The 16479-nt window shown below is 33.6% G+C and overlaps 1 protein-coding gene across 3 annotated transcripts in view; it reads right to left on the minus strand.

Annotated features, from left to right (window-relative positions):
* The window catches only part of CNOT6L (CCR4-NOT transcription complex subunit 6 like), a 107200-nt gene that overhangs the window by 36930 nt on the left and 53791 nt on the right, over window positions 1–16479 (minus strand). For all 3 annotated transcript variants that reach the window (XM_087434470.1, XM_087434472.1, XM_087434471.1), the window contains exon 5: window positions 5578–5667. In XM_087434470.1, coding sequence (XP_087290596.1) covers window positions 5578–5667 — 90 coding nt within the window. The remainder of the gene's footprint in view (window positions 1–5577; window positions 5668–16479) is intronic.

Here is a 16479-nt window from a genome sequence, read left to right on the forward strand (position 1 = left end):
AGACCCGCCCTTAAAGAAGGGCTAAAGGAAGCTCTCTAAACAGAAAGGAAATGATAACAGAAGAACTGGAACAAAAAGGAAAGAACAAGGAATGAGTAAAATTAGCAGTAAATAATAGATTATCTTTCCCCAATGAGCTGCTTAAATCATATCTGATGGCTGAAGCAAAAATTTTAACAAGATCTGTGTGGTCCTCAATGGAAGTAGAGGAAATACTATAGAATTATATTTTAAAAGTAGAGAGGGTGAAGGGACATAAATGGAAGTAGGCATCAATAATTCACTTGAAGTGACAAAACAACCACTAAGAAATCTATAGAAGGTAATATACTCAAAAACAGCATAAATAAAACAAGATGGAATCTTAAAAAATGTTTAAGTAACCCCCAGGTAACCAAGAAAATAAAGGAGAAACAGAGAAAACAAACAGAAAACAGGTAATAAAATGGCAGACTTAAGTTCTATATATCAATAATTACTTTAAATGTATAGTCTAAATACACAAAACAGTGGAATCTTGGTAGAGTAGATAAAAAACATGATACATGACTCAACTGTATGCTGTCTACAAGAAACTCACTTCAAATACAACATAGTAAAGCTGAAAGTAAGAGAATGAAAAAAGATATACGATGCTAACATTAAACCAAAAAAGCAGAGTGGTTATATTAATATCAGATAAAGCAGACTTAACAGCAAAGAAAATACTAGAAACAAAGTCATTACATGATGATAAAAGGATCAATCAAACCAAGAAGATGTAGCAATCCTAAGTATGTATACACCAAACAACACAGCCTCAAAATACATGAAGCAAAAACTAACAGAGCTGAAAAGAGAAATAGACAAATCCACAATTATGGTTGGGGATTTCAACCCTAAAATGTCAGCATTTGATAGGACTACTAGATAGAAAATTACAAATGACAGAGAAGAACTGAACACCACCAACAACAAAAATGATCTAATTTACATTTATAGAACACTCCACCCAACAACTATGGCATATACACTTTTTCAAGCACCCATGGAACACTCACCAAGACAGACAATAAAACAAACAAATTTGAAGAAACTGAAATAATACAGAATAGGTTTTCTAACTGGTCCCAGACTGGAATCAAACAAGAATAACAGAAATACAATAGGAAATTAAACAACACATTTCTAAATAATCCATGAGTCAAAGAGGAAGTCTGAAAGGAAATTTTAAAAAATACATTAAACAATGAAAATACAACACACCAAAATTTGAGGGATGCTGCTCAAGTAGTTCTGAAAGGGAGATTTATAATGCTACATGCTTACATCAAAAAAGAGGAAAGATCTCAAATCAACAACCTCAGTTTTTACTTCAAACAAGAAAAAGAACAAAATAAAACCAAAGCAAGCAGACAGAAGGAAATACTAAGATATAGAGAAACAGAAAAGTTAAACATAAAAGAACACAAAAAGATACACAGTGCAAATTCTAACCAGAAGAGAACTCGTATAGCTATAATTTTTCATGTAACTATATTAATATCAAAGTAATAAGAACATAACGATAAAAGCTTCAAATAACCAGAATGATGGAACCCATGAAAACAGACACTCAAAATCTACAATTAAAAGGCTATAAGAGCAGCCGGCCCCGTGGCATAGCGGTTAAGTGCACGCGCTCCTCTGCTGGCGGCCTGGGTTCGGATCCTGGGCGCACACTGATGCACCGCTTGTCAGGCCATGCTGTGGTGGCATCCCACATAAAGTGAAGGAAGATGGGCACAGATGTTAGCCCAGGGCCAGTCTTCCTCAGCAAAATAAGAGGAGGATTGGTGTGGATATTAGCTCAGGGCTGATCTTCCTCACAAAAAAAAAAAAGAAAGAAAGAAAAAGGCTACAAGAGCTACAAGAAGAAATAAACATCTACAATCAAAGTGGGAGATTTTAACATAGCTCTATCAGTAATGAATAAAAACAAAGTAATCACTAAGCATATACAACACATTCAAATAACTAATGAACTTTAACATATATAGACTGCAGCACCAAGTAACTACAGAATGCACATTCTTTTTAAACGCATACTTAACATTTACGAAAATTAACCTTGTACTAGGTAATAAATAACACATTTTAAAAATTTAAATCAATCAGAGTACATTCCCTGGCCACAATGGAATTCAAAAGCTAGGAATCAATGACAAAGAAAACTACAACTCCCCTAGAAATAAAGAAAAAAACTTCTAAATGACTCATTAGTCAAAGAAGAAATGATAAGGGCTATTAGAAAATACGCTGACCTGAAGATAATGGAAAATAATACAAATTAAAACTTGTGGGATGCAGCTAAAACCCATGTTTAGAGAGAGATTTATAAATGAAGGCTTTGGAAAAAAAAAAGAAAGTCTAAGACTTAATGATTTAAATGTTAAGAAGGTAGAAAAAGAACACAAATGAAATCCGAAGAAATAAAGATAAATTACTGATATCAAAAATATATCTATATATATAATAGGGGACAACAAAGCTAAAAATTGGCTCTTTTCTTCAAAGAAAATACTGATAAATCTGTGGGCAAGACTATGCATGAAGTAAATAGAGGCAAAATAAATAACTAATATCTGGAATGGAAAAGAGACATTATTATACATCAAATGGACATTAAAACATCATAAAAAGATATTCTGAATAACTTCGTGTCAAAAAACTTGAAGATTTAGATAAAAGGGGCAAAATACCAAAGAACACAACTTTCAGAAATTGATAAAAAGAGAAATGGAAAATCAGAACAGTACTATAGTCATTAAAGAAATTAAATCAATAATTGAAAACTTCCTAAAAAGAAACCCCAGGTTCAGATGTATTCTACCAAACATTAAGAAAGAAGGGATACCAAGCTTAAATAAACTCTTAAATGATATAAAATGAAAAACTACTTCCCAATAAATTTTATGAGGCCAGTTTAACCTTTATATCAAAACTTGACAGGGATATTAAGGAAAGGTAAAATTACTGGCCAATCTCACTCAAACTCACATGCAAAAAAATCCTGAGTAAAATATTAACAAACTGGATACAAGGATATATAAAAAGGATAATAATATATTACAACCTACTTGGGTTTATTCCAGTAATACAAAGGTGGTATAATATGAAAAACAACTGGTACATTTACCAAATTAACAGAATAAAGGACAAAATTATATATTCATCTCAATAGAGGAAAGACATTTGATAAAATTCAACATTTATTCATATTAAAAAATAAAAACTCTCCTAGCAAACTAAGAATAGAAGAAAATTTCCTTAATCTGATAAAAGTTATCTATACAAAAACTACACAGAACATCATACTTAATCATAAATTATTAAAAGCTAATAAATTATGAAATTCGACAAAGATGTCCATTATCACCATTTTTAGTTAGCATTTTACTGGCTGTCTTAGCAACTGCAATAAGGCAAGAAAAAGCAATAAAAGATACAAAAATTAGAGAGTAATAAAAGTGTTATTATTTGCAGATGATATGAACATATAAATTGAAATAAAAAATGCATTAGGATTAAAAAGAGTTTAGCAAAGTGCTGAATATGTATTTACCAAAGGCATTTAGCAAGTATTTAGCAAGGTGGCTGAATATCAATAAATATACAAAACTCAACTGTATTTCATAAATCAGCAATAATCATTAACATTTCAAAAAGACTCTAAGAGCATCAAGAAAAATCAATACCTAGAACAAATGTTAATAAAAAAAGACATGTAAGACCACTACAGAAACCTAAAACTCAACATTGAGATAAATTAGAGAAGGCACAATAAATTAAAGAATATTATACATTGTTAGATTAGAAGACCCAGTGTTCATCAGTTTTTCCCAAAGCAATCTACAGATTCAATATATTCCCTACATTTTGGGTAAGGGAGAAATTTGAAAAGCTGATTCTAACAATTTTAATGAAAACACAAGGTAAAAGAAGTATGGGGGCCAAAACTAGCCAAGACTTTCGAATCAAATCAAGGAAGGAGACATACTCTACTGAATCTTAAGACCTTTTATAAAGCTACCATAATTAAAGACTGCTATATTGCTATAAAGACTAGTGGAAGAGACTAGACAATACAGAATCCAGAAACAGACCCATATATACATTAATGATTTATGACAAAGATGGTACTAAAAATCAGTAATGAAAGGACAGTCTTTTCAATAAATGGCTCAGGATCAATTTAATACACACATGAAAAGTTATGAAAATTGACTCCTCTGTTACACAAACTTCAATTCCAGGAAGATTATAGCTCTTAATGTTACAAGTAAAAAATGGACTTTTTAGATAATAACATAGGAGAATACATTCATGAGCTTGAGGTAGAGGGAAATTCTGAAATGACACAAAAGCAGTTCCATGATAGAAAAGAACAATAAATTCAATTATATTAAAATTTTTCTGTTCATCAAAAAACAAATTGAGAGAGTGAAAAAGCAAACAGCATGGGAGAAGGTATTGGCAACATATATACCAACAAATGGCTTATATCTAAAACATATGAAGAACTCCTTAAAAATTACACAGATATACACACCACACACACATGACATACGTCTGGGTCAACTGACTACATCTATACAGACAAGAGAGATATTTAATTTTAAAGCAAGAAGGAAATAGTATACACACATTACATATACAGCTTAAACTGCCACATATTCTTAATTTGTTACTAAAAGAACCTCTCTAATAAGTTTCTCTCTCTCCTATCAATCAATTTTAGTCTTTTTTAGATAAAAATTTTTTAGATAATATTACTTTGGTTTTACCTTATTGTAAATCTTACTATTTTTTTTAAATTTTGTATGTAGGTGTCTTCTATGATGGAGAGAATTAAAGAGTATATAACCAAAATATTATGATGATGGCTTCTATGCTGGAATCTAGACTTCTCTAGCTCTGTTTCAGGGTTCTGTATATTAGAAAGACATTCTTCTAAGAAAAATATCTGAATGTAGTAGCATCTCCACACTTGAACCCTTATTTTGAGTGCTTAAGCAAAAAAAAATGTTTTAAGTCAAATACTTAATAGCTTTCTTATATAAAAAAATTTTCATTTGGAATACAACTATTTTAGTCAGATAAATCCGGTGTTCTTAATTAAAATGTGTACAATGTGTGGGTTCCACATAATCTGCATCAAATTCAAACAATTGCTAACTATGTATCTTTGTGATTAAGAGTAAGAAAATCTTGGGTTCACAGCTCTGGCATTAATCAGCTGTGTAACTTGGGTAAATTACTTTATTCTCTGAATCTCAGAATTTGCATTTATACAATGCCAGTAAAAATTCCTACCTCGTAGGTTCTTAGAAAGATTAAACAAGATAATGTAACTACAGCTCCTAATGTATTGCTTGGTAAATAAAAAGCACTCAGTATATGAAAAGAACAATGTCCCACTACCATGAGATATACTAATGGCAGAAATCCAAACTTATAAGCAGTTATAAAAAATAAGTCAGATCCTCTTAAGCAACATGTGACATATGAGCTAGCAGTAATATCTGTAGAGTTCACTACTTTGTCAATAATAGTTACCTGCAAGATTGTCAAGCATGAAGTTCAGTAGCTTTCGGGTTCCATCTGGGTCCTGGTATAAATTGAGAATATCCTGTGATAAAGGATTGCCTAAAACAGAAGATAAAAATAAAATCTGTAAGACTTAGAACTGCAAGACCAGACAAATGTACACAATAAAAAATACTAATTTTCTAAATTGAATTTACTGTATTTAATCTGTTATATAAGTTTAAAGAAATTACATAAATTTAAAGAAATACTCTCTTTGTTAAGATAGTCATAAGAAAAACTTTAAAAGAGTTATACTGTATACCTATAATTTACGTTTGTCAAAATCACATATATGCATCAACATACATAAATTAATCCTGGTCGCTTCTAAAGTAATACCACAACTCAGCACCTTGAAGTAACCCTTATAGGTTCTATATTTATCTTTGAAGACAATATTCTAATTGAGGGACAAAAAGCCTTGTATGAGAAAGAATGAGTGATAGCATAAAAAAGAGGGAGGGTCTTCCTAATTAGAATACTTATATTACATAAGGAGGGAAGGAGGATATTTCAAATGAAAAGAAAATCTATTACACGAAGATGAGTTAGTGCAATGTGAGAGGAAAATACGAATTTTTTTATGATAGTGATCAGGGATATCTGAGAACTAGGAGTACAGATTTATTAACTATCAAAAAATAAGCTATTGTTAACAGTCTATATATTCCCTTAAGAAATAAAGACGACAAGCACGCAACAAGTCTAGCAAATATAGATTTAAAAAAACAAAAACCATGGAACTTCCAGAAATGAAGGTTCTAACTATTAAACAGACAAAAATCTTCAATGTAACGCACACCCACCAGAATGGCTAAAATTAAAAACTATTGAGCAACAAAGTGTTAGAAAAAATGTAGAGTACTGGGAACTCTCATAAATTGTTGGTGGAAGTATAGAAGGGTATAACTATGGTGAAAATCTGGTTGGCAGTTTCCAATTGACTTGATAGTAGGAAAAGGAAACTTCCTGGGGTGACAGAAGTGCTCAATATCTTGAACCAGGCAGTGGTTACATATGCATACTTTTGTCAAAATTAGTCAAGCTGCATACTTCAGTATTTGAGTATCTTAGTGTATGTAACTGTAACTCAATAAAGTACTAGGAAAAAAAACCATGATGAATGAGTTAGGCAGTAGATTAGAACAGTTGAAAATGAAGTTAGTGAACAGAAAAAATAAATTAAAAGAGATTACCCAAAATGCATCACTGAGTGTTAAAAAGATGTAAAACATGAGACAGTAAAAGATAACGGAGTTAAAATAAGAAATCTTAATATACATTAAATCAGAGCTCTAGAAAGAGAGCATAAGACTTCCATTTCTAGTCCAACATGTAAAGAGCTTGGAAGTTGTCACTCTTGCCCTAACAACTGAGGTCATAGGGCAAACTGATGCCCTGAACACAAACAGGCAGACACAGAGAATTACAGCCTACTGTGAAGAGAAGCCCAGATGCAGAAGCCCAGAACTGGAACTATTATCGGTTAGAACACTTTGAATCATAATTGACAAATTGCTGGAGGCTCAGAGGTTAGCTTGAGAGTTAAAAACTTGAGGGGACTCAGTCTTCGGAGCCGCCACACTTTCCTGGAGGTAAAAGTCAGGACTGGAGAAAAATCCCCTCATGTTTCCGGCAGGGGAGGAGAAAAGTAACGTCCTCCTTAACAAGTCCTGCCCACAAGGGAAACTATTTTACCAGAATAAAAGCAAGTAGGGTTTTACCAAAGCCTCACCAAGCTAGGGTAAGAGAAATAACCCCATACTCTAGCCCCCTCTAGCCTGAGGGGGGGGAAGGCAATACCAAACTCAGGCTCATTAAAAGACTGAGACCTAATCATTGAACTACAGGACTCTTCCTCTCCTTCCACACCTTACCACCACATCAGTAGAGCTCCTGTACAACAAGAGAGGACTGCAGCTAAAAGAACTGCAGGAAAACCCAAATATAACAGAGGAGATAAAAACAAGGACACTAGAGGAGATTTTAGATTCTGACACACAGCTATAGCAAATAATAAACAAAGACTAACTCCTAGCCAGAAAGAGAGATTACAGAGAGAAGTGAGAAAAGGCAATAATATTTGAAAAGAAAAAGGCTGCAAACTCTCAAAAGCTAATTTCTAAAAAAATAAACTGACACAAGAAGCACAATGTATACAAAGAAGTTTATGAAAGGATTTCATTTTACATTGTACTGAAAACTAGAGAATGCCAATAGCAAACAGAAGATTTTAAAACCAGACAGGGAAAAAGGACCAATTACTTCAAAAGAAAAAAACATGAGAATGGCAACAAAATTCATTAGCAACAATGGAAGCTACAATACAGTGGAATAATAGCTCCAAAAATTGCAAGAAGGTATGTAAGCCTTCAACACTCCTCCACTAGTTATTGACAGAGAAAGTAAAGAGAAAATTAATAAAGATGGAGAAGACCAGAAGGACACTGTCAACTAACTTGACCTAACTGATATTTATACAATATTCTACTCAAAAACAGGAAAATATACATTCTTTTCAAGTGCACATGAACACTGACCAAGAAGGACCATATTTCGGGCCAGAAACAAACTATAACATATTTAAAAGAAATGAAATCATACAAAGCATACTATCTGACCATAACAAAATACAACTAGAAATCAATAAGAGACAGACATCTGGAAAAGTCCCAAGTACTTTAAAATTAAATGTCACACTTCTAAATAATCCATGGGTCACAGACGAAGTCACAGGGAATTTTAAAATGTTTTAATTGAATTAAAATGAAAACACATCATCAAAATTTGTAGGATGCAGCCAATCAGTGTTTAGAGGGAAATTTACAGTGTTAAATGCTTATATTAGAAAAGAAAGATCTAAAATCTATGATCTAACTTCCATTTTTAAGAATCTAAAAAAAAAAGAGCAAATGAACCCCAAAGAAACCAGAAGGAAGGAATTAATAAGCATAAGAGCAGAAATTAATAAAATTTAAAACAGAAACACAACAGATTACTACTGAACCTAAAAGATGGTACTTCGAAAAAGAGGAAATAAAATTGATAAACCTATCTTTGACAAGGACAAAAAGACACAACTTATAAATATCAAGAATGAAAAAGGGAACAGCCCTTGAGACATTAGAAGGATAGGGAATATTAAGAAAATTTCAGGGGCTGCCCCAGTGGCGCAAGCGGCTAAGTGTGTGCACTCCGCTGCGGCGGCCCAGGGTTTGCTGGTTCGGCTCCCAGGCGTGCGCACTGATGCACCACTTGTCAAGCCATGTTATGGCAGCATCCCATATAAAGTGGAGGAAGACGGGCATGGATGTTAGCCCAGGGCCAGTCTTCCTCAGCAAAAAAAGAGGAGGATTGGCAGATGTTAGCTCAGGGCCAATCTTCCTCAAAAAAAAAAAAAAGAAAGAAAGAAAATTTTATGTCCATAAATTCAACAACTTAGAAGAATTCCTTAAAAGACAGAAACTACCACAGCTCACTCAAAAGAAAGAAAACTCAGCCAAAATGGCACAGTAAGGACCTCCAAAAATTTGCCCCTCCATAAAAACAGTAACAACAACAACAAAAAAAACCTAGTAAAAATTGTCAGAATGAACTATTTCAGACCTCTGAAAATTAACCAAATGATTACAGCAACTCAGGAGCGTTTATTCAAGTAAAAAGGCAGCATATGTGTAATGAAAGCAATTTATGGAGTTTTAGCTTTTCCTGGTTCCTCACTGCCAGGGCTGGAGCAACCAAAACTGAGCTAGAGATCTTTCAAAGCCTCATTCTCAAAGACAGGTCATTGTCTGACCTTTGTGGTGGTTCCTTCACTCTTGCATAGCGCTAAAAGACTTCTACCTGGAGGACAAGGGAGTGGGTTAGGGGCAAGTCTGAGGAAATCATCACCGGCAAATGTTTTAACTTCATGGCTGCCTGAGGTCACGGAAACAGTTGAAGCAAACGGTAGACCAACCCAAAAGGTTAAAAGGAAAAGCTTGGGAATAAGATGTCAATAGGGGCTTTGAAAAGCTCTGATGTATTACTAGGAATCTAGAAGGTTATACGTACGTGGAGGGCTAAGCACAAACTTAGGAAAGACCTAAAACCAGACTAAACTCTCACCTCTGTCTGACCTTGAGGCTTTGCACAAGTAGGAAGTGAAGGCTAAGACAGAATTATAAACTTCCTGGCTGAGTAATACAGATGAGCCCCAAAACACACACAGAGCCACTTGGCCAAGAGTGGGAGATTTATTGGTTCCAGGCATTTAAGGAAATCTCTGTTCAAGCATTAGCAGACCACTAAACTGAACGGAGACTTCAATGGCCATACATGACGAAGAATATGAACTTTACAGAATTAGTTCTGAAAAGTCACTAAAGCAACAAACAATAAATACAACAACAAATACAACAAACAACCTTGGGAAGGGTAGAGATTCTGATTTCAGAGTTGCCCCATTATTTAAAATGTCCAGTTCTTAACAAAAAAATTATGAAGCATGCAAAGAAACAAGACAGTATATGTCCCATACACGGGGAAAACAAAGCAATCAATAGAAACCCAAGGACAATAAAAACTGTACCTGAGGCATGACCAGAAAAGACTTTAAAAATCCACTATTTTAATATGTTCAAAGAGATAGAGAACACCACATCTAAAGAATTAAAAGTATGAGAATGATGTCTCACCAAAAAGAAAATCTTGAAAAAGAAATCAAAATTATAAAAAGGAACCAAATAGAAATTATAAAGTTGAAAAGCAGAATGAAAAAAATCACCAGAAGGGCTCAAGAGCAGTATTAGACAGGTAGAAGAAAGGAACTGTGAATTTGAAGATAGATCAGTTGAGGTTATATAGCCTGAGGAAGATAAAGAAAAAAGAATGAAGAAAAATTAACAAAGCTCAGAGATCTATCAGACAACATCAAGTGCATGAAGACTTGCATAATGGGAGTCCCAGAGGAGAAGAGAAAAGAACAGGAAAAAAATATTTGAAGAAATAATGGCCAAAAGCATCCCCAATTTGATGAAGACCATTAATATACACAAACAAGAAGCTCAGTGAACTCCAAGAAGGATAAAATGAAAGCGATCTGCACCCAGAAAAATTATAACAAAACTGTGGAAAGACAAAGAGAAAATGTTGAAAGTAACAGCAGAGTAGTGACTCATCATGTACTGATTCTCAATAAAATTAACAGCTGATTTCTCATCAGAAACCATGGAGGCCAAAACGCAGTAGAATGACATATTCAAAGTACTGGAAGAGAAAGTGAACTAAGAATTCTATATCTAGCAGAACTATCCTTCAAAATTAAGGAGAAATTAAGACATTCCTAAATAAAACAAAACTGAGTGAGTTTGTTGCTAAGAGACCAGCCCTGGAGGAAATACTCAAGGGATTCCTTCAGGCTGAAATGAAAGAGTAGTGGAGAGTGACTTGAATCCACATGAAAAACTAAAGAGTACTAGTAAAGATAACTATATAAGGTACATATAAAAGACAGTATAAATGTAATTTTTGTTTTTAACTCTTTTTTCCTCCTATCTGAGACAACTGCATACAGCAATAATTATAAATCTGTGTTAATGGGGACACAATGTATAAAGATGATATTCGTAACAATAACAGCATAAAAGATAAGTGAATTGGAGCTATAGGTGCAAAGTTTTCTTATATTATTGAAATTGATATTAATCCAAATTACACTTCTATAAACTAAGATGCTAATTGTAATCCCCAGGATAGCCAACTAAGAAAATAATTCAAAATAATATAGCAAAAGAAACAAGGTAATTAAATTGGTACACTGGAAAATATCCATTTAACACAAAAAAAGTCATTAATTGAGGAACAGAGGAACAAAAAGGACATAAGACATACAAAAAAATAGCAAAACGGCAGACATAAATCCTACCTTATCAGCAGATACATTAAATCTAAGTGGATTAAACTCTGGTTAAAAAGCAACAATTAGCAGAATGAATAAAACATGACAATTATATGCTGTCCACAAGAGACACACTATAGATTCAAAGACACAAATAGGTTGAAAGTAAAAGAAGAGAAAAAGGTATGCCACGCAAACAGTAACCAAAAGAGAATAGCTATTCTAAGAAAAAAAGTCCTGTACCAATGAAACTGAATTAGTAGTTAAAAACCTTTCAACAAAGAAAATTCCAGGCCCATTGGTACTATTGGAAAAGTCTAACAATCATTTAAGAAAACAATAATACAAATGTTATGCAAACTCTTTCAGGAAAAAAAAAGCGTTAGTAACACTTTCCAATTCATTTTATGAGGTCAGCAGTATTCTGATATCAAACCAAAGACATTGTAAGAAAAACACTACAGAACAATATGTCTTATGATCATAAATGTATAAATCCTCAACAAAATACTAGCAAATCAAATCCAACAATGTATTAAAGAGAATATATAATGACCAAGTGGTATTTAAAATGGGAATAAAAGGCTGGTTCAACATTTGAAAATCCATCAATGTAATACAGCATATAAAGAGACAAAAGAAGAAAAGTTATATTATCATCTGAACAGTTGCAGAGAAAGTATTTGACCAAACTCAACTTGCATCAATGACAAAAATCCTCAGTAAATGTGAAATAAAAGGAAATTTATTTAACCTGAAAAGGCATCTACCAAGAAACTTGCAGCTGATATAATTAATAGTGAAAGACTGAGTGCTTTTCCCCTAAAATCAAGAACAAGGCAAGGATGGACACTGTCATCACTTCTATTGTCCTAGCCAGTGTGATAAGGCAACAAATTAAAAGAACACATATTGGAAAGGAGGAAACGAAACAGTCTTTATTCACAGATTAAAAGTTTGTAAAAATCTCCTAGAAGTAATAAGTTTACAAATATGGCAAAAGATAATGCCAAAATATTTAAAAATCAATTGCATTTTAAATCTATACAATATCAATGAATAATTGGAAATTTAAAAAGCAGCATCATTTACAATAGCATCAAAAATATCAAATAAATATAAATCTAGCAAAATATATGCAAGATCTGCATGCTGAAAACTACAAAACATTAAAGAAATAAAAGTAAAGAAGAGCTGCATAAATGGGGAGAGAGACTGTACGCATAGATTGGAAGACGCAATATTAAGTCACAAGATTAAGATACTGAATATCCCCAAACTGACGCACATATTCAACACAATCCCAATAAAAATTCCAGCGGTATATTTCGCAGAAATCATAAGCTGGTTCTAAAATTTATATGGAAATGCAAAGCATCTAGAGATGTCAAAGCAACTGTGAAAAATAACCACAAAGTTGGAGAACTCATACTACATAATCTTAAGGCTTATCATAAAGCTACAGTAATCAAACATTTTGGTATCGGTATTGATCAGTGGGACGGAATAGAATATCTAGCAGTAGACCCACATATATTTCAGTCAATTGAATTTTGACAAAGTTGCAATCCATGTAGAAAGTATAATCTTTGCAACAAATAGTGCTGGACTGGATGTACATATGCAAAAGAACAGACCTTTCACCATATACAAAAATTAACTCAAAATACACCATAGATCTAAATGTAAAACTTAACTTCAAAATTTCTAGAAGGAAATTTTCATGTACGTGGGCAAGGCAAAGATTTCTTAGGTGTTATTACATCAAAGACATAATCCATAGAAGAAAACAAATGATAAACTGGACTTCATCAAAATGGAAAATTGCTCTTTGAAAGGCCCTGTAAACAAGATAGACATACAAGCCACAGAGTGGGAGAAAATAGGTGCTAAATACTTATCTAAAAAGGACTTGAATCCAGAATATATAATAAACTCTCAAATCTCAGTAATTAGAAAGATGCAACTCAATAACAAAACTAGACAAAAGATGGCAAATAAACACATGAAAATATACACTGTATCATTATTCATTAGAGAAATGATAATTAAAACCACAAGATACTACTACATCCTATTAGAATGGCAAAAGTAAAAAATATTGATAACACCAAGTGCTGACAAAGATGCATAGCAACTAAAACTCTCTCATATTTTTGGTGGGAATGCAAAATGATACAGCCACTACAGAAAACAGTCTGGCAGTTCCTTATGAAGTTTACTGTACACCTATCATACAACCTGGCAATCCCACGACTAGGTATTTGCCCAAGGAAAATAGAAACTTACTTCATGCAGAAACCTATATTCAAATGTTTATAGTGCCTACATTTCTAATCACCCATAACTGGAAACAACCCAAATGTCCTTCAACTTGTGAACAAATAAAAATCTGTGGTATATTCTCAGCAACAGAAATAAATTACTGATATACACAACCACACGGATCAACCTCAAATGCATTATGCTAAACGAAAGAATCCAGACTCAAAAGGCTACATACTGTATGTTTCCATACACGACATTCTGGAAAAGTAGCCGCCAAGGGCTAAGAGTTGGAGAAGGTGTTGACTTCAACAGACACAAATGAATTTTGAGTGGTGATAGAACAGTTCTATTTCTCAATTGTAGTGGTTGTTATGCAACTGCATATGTCTATTAACATTCACCAAGGGGGTGAATTTCACTATATATAAACTATAGCTTAGTAAAAAAGTTGCTAAAAATGTAATTTTTTCAAAAGTATATTCAAGGTACAATCTTAAGAGTAACCACTAAGAGTCCAGAAAAAGAATGTACAAATTCCAAACCAAGAGAAACAAACAAGGGGAAAATAACCCGTTTTTAGAAAGGCAAAAAAGAAGAGAAAAATCACACAAAAAGTGGAATGAAAAGATAGGATGGCAATAACACAAAAATATCAAAAATTAAAAAATAGGTAAGGCAAGCGAACTCATGCATTAAAAACAAAATAAAGTCTGACTGGATTAAAAACAAAGTCCAGCTAGGGGCCGGCCCCATGGCGTAGTGGTTAAGTGCACGCAATCCGCTGCTGGCGGCCCGCATTCAGATCCCAGGCGCGCACCGATGCACTGCTTGTCAGGCCATGCTGTGGCAGCGTCCCACATAAAGTGGAGGAAGATGGGCATGTATGTTAGCTTAGGGCCAGTCTTCCTCAGCAAAAAGAGGAGGATTGGCATGGATGTTAGCTCAGGGCTGATCTTCCTCACAAAAAAAAAAAAAAAATTATAAGTCCAGCTATATACTATTTGTAAGAGATACACCTAAGCATAAGTACACAGAAAGGTTTAAAGTAAACGGACAAAAAAAGATACATTAGACAAACATTAACCAAAAGAAAACTTGCATAGCTATAATATTAGACTACAAAGACTATGAGACAAAAACCCTAAGAAGGGAGAAAGAGGCTCACAACCTAATATCAGGTTCAACAAAGGTATAGCAATATACACAATACACAGCAATATATAGGTATAGTTCGTATATCTCATAAAATAACCTGAAAGCATATAAATCAAAAGCTGACTGAACTACATGGGGAATGAGTAAATACACCATTTTAATGGAAATTTTAGCATAAATATCTTAATTATCAAAAAAGCAAACAGTCAAAAAATTCTAAAGATACAGAAAATCTGAGCAATATAACTAACAAACTTGATCTAATGGACAAATATATAGACCTGAGCCCAGCAATTAGAGAAACAATATTCTTTTCAGATACAGTAAAACATGTACAAAAACTGATCATGTACGGGGCCATAAAGCAAGAATCAACAAATGTCAAAGAACTGGTTCATACAGACTACCTTAACTTCCTAAACTGCAATGGAGTTTAAAGTTAACAATAAGAAAGCTAAATTTAAAATCACACATGCATGGAAATTTTAAATAACTGAAGAGTCAAAGAAGACATGATAAGCTGTATTAAAAATACTCAGTGTTTTCCATAGTGGCTGTACCAATTTACATTCCCACCAGCAGTGTACAAGGGTTCCCTTTTCTGCACATGCTCTCTAACACTCATTATTTCTTGTCTTTTTAACAACAGCCATTCTGATAGGCATGAGGTGATATATCATCACAGTTTTGATTTGCATTTCCCTAATAATTAGGGATGTTGAACTGGTACAAGACCATGGAAAATAGTATGGAGATTGCTCAAAAAATTAAAAGTAGAACTACCATATGATCCAGCTATTCCACTGCTGGGTATTTATCCAAAGAACAGAAAAACACTAATTTGAAAAGATATATGCATCCCGATGTTCACTGCAGCATTATTCATAATAGCTAAGACTTAGAAGCAACCTAAGTGCCCATCAATGGATGAATGGATAAAGAAGATGTAGTGTACACACACACACATGCATGCACGCATGCACGCACACACACTGGAATACTATCCAGCCATAAAAAGATGAAATCTTGCCATTTGCGACAACACAGATGGACCTTGAGAGCAAAATAAGCCAGATGAAGAAAGACAATTACCATGATTTCACTCATATATGAAAGATAAACACACAGATACAGAGAAGAGACTGGTGGTTACCAGAGGGGGAGGAGGGGGGAGGGTGAAAGGGGTAAGTAAAGGGGCACACGTGTATGGTGACAGATGGCAACTAGACTTTTGGTGATGAACACGATGTAGTCTACAAAGAATTTGAAATATAATGATGTATACCTGAAATTTATATAACGTTATAAATCAATGTTACCTCAATAAAAAACATAAAAATAGATGAAAATATATCAAGAGAATATTATGAACTTCTTATGAAAATAAATTTGAAAAGTTAAAAAGCTGACAAATTCCAATAGTTCAGATATGGTCCAACAAAAGTGACTCATTAACAATTAGAAAATCTCAATAGTTCTAAAAACTGGGGCCGGCCCCATGGCTTGGCGGTTAAGTGCGCGCACTGTGCTGCCGGCGGCCCGGGTTCGGATCCTGGGTGCGCACCGAT

The sequence above is a fragment of the Ceratotherium simum genome, chromosome 8, assembly GCF_057802395.1.
Source record: "Ceratotherium simum simum isolate JZ-2026a chromosome 8, ASM5780239v1, whole genome shotgun sequence".
Lineage (NCBI taxonomy): Eukaryota > Metazoa > Chordata > Mammalia > Perissodactyla > Rhinocerotidae > Ceratotherium > Ceratotherium simum.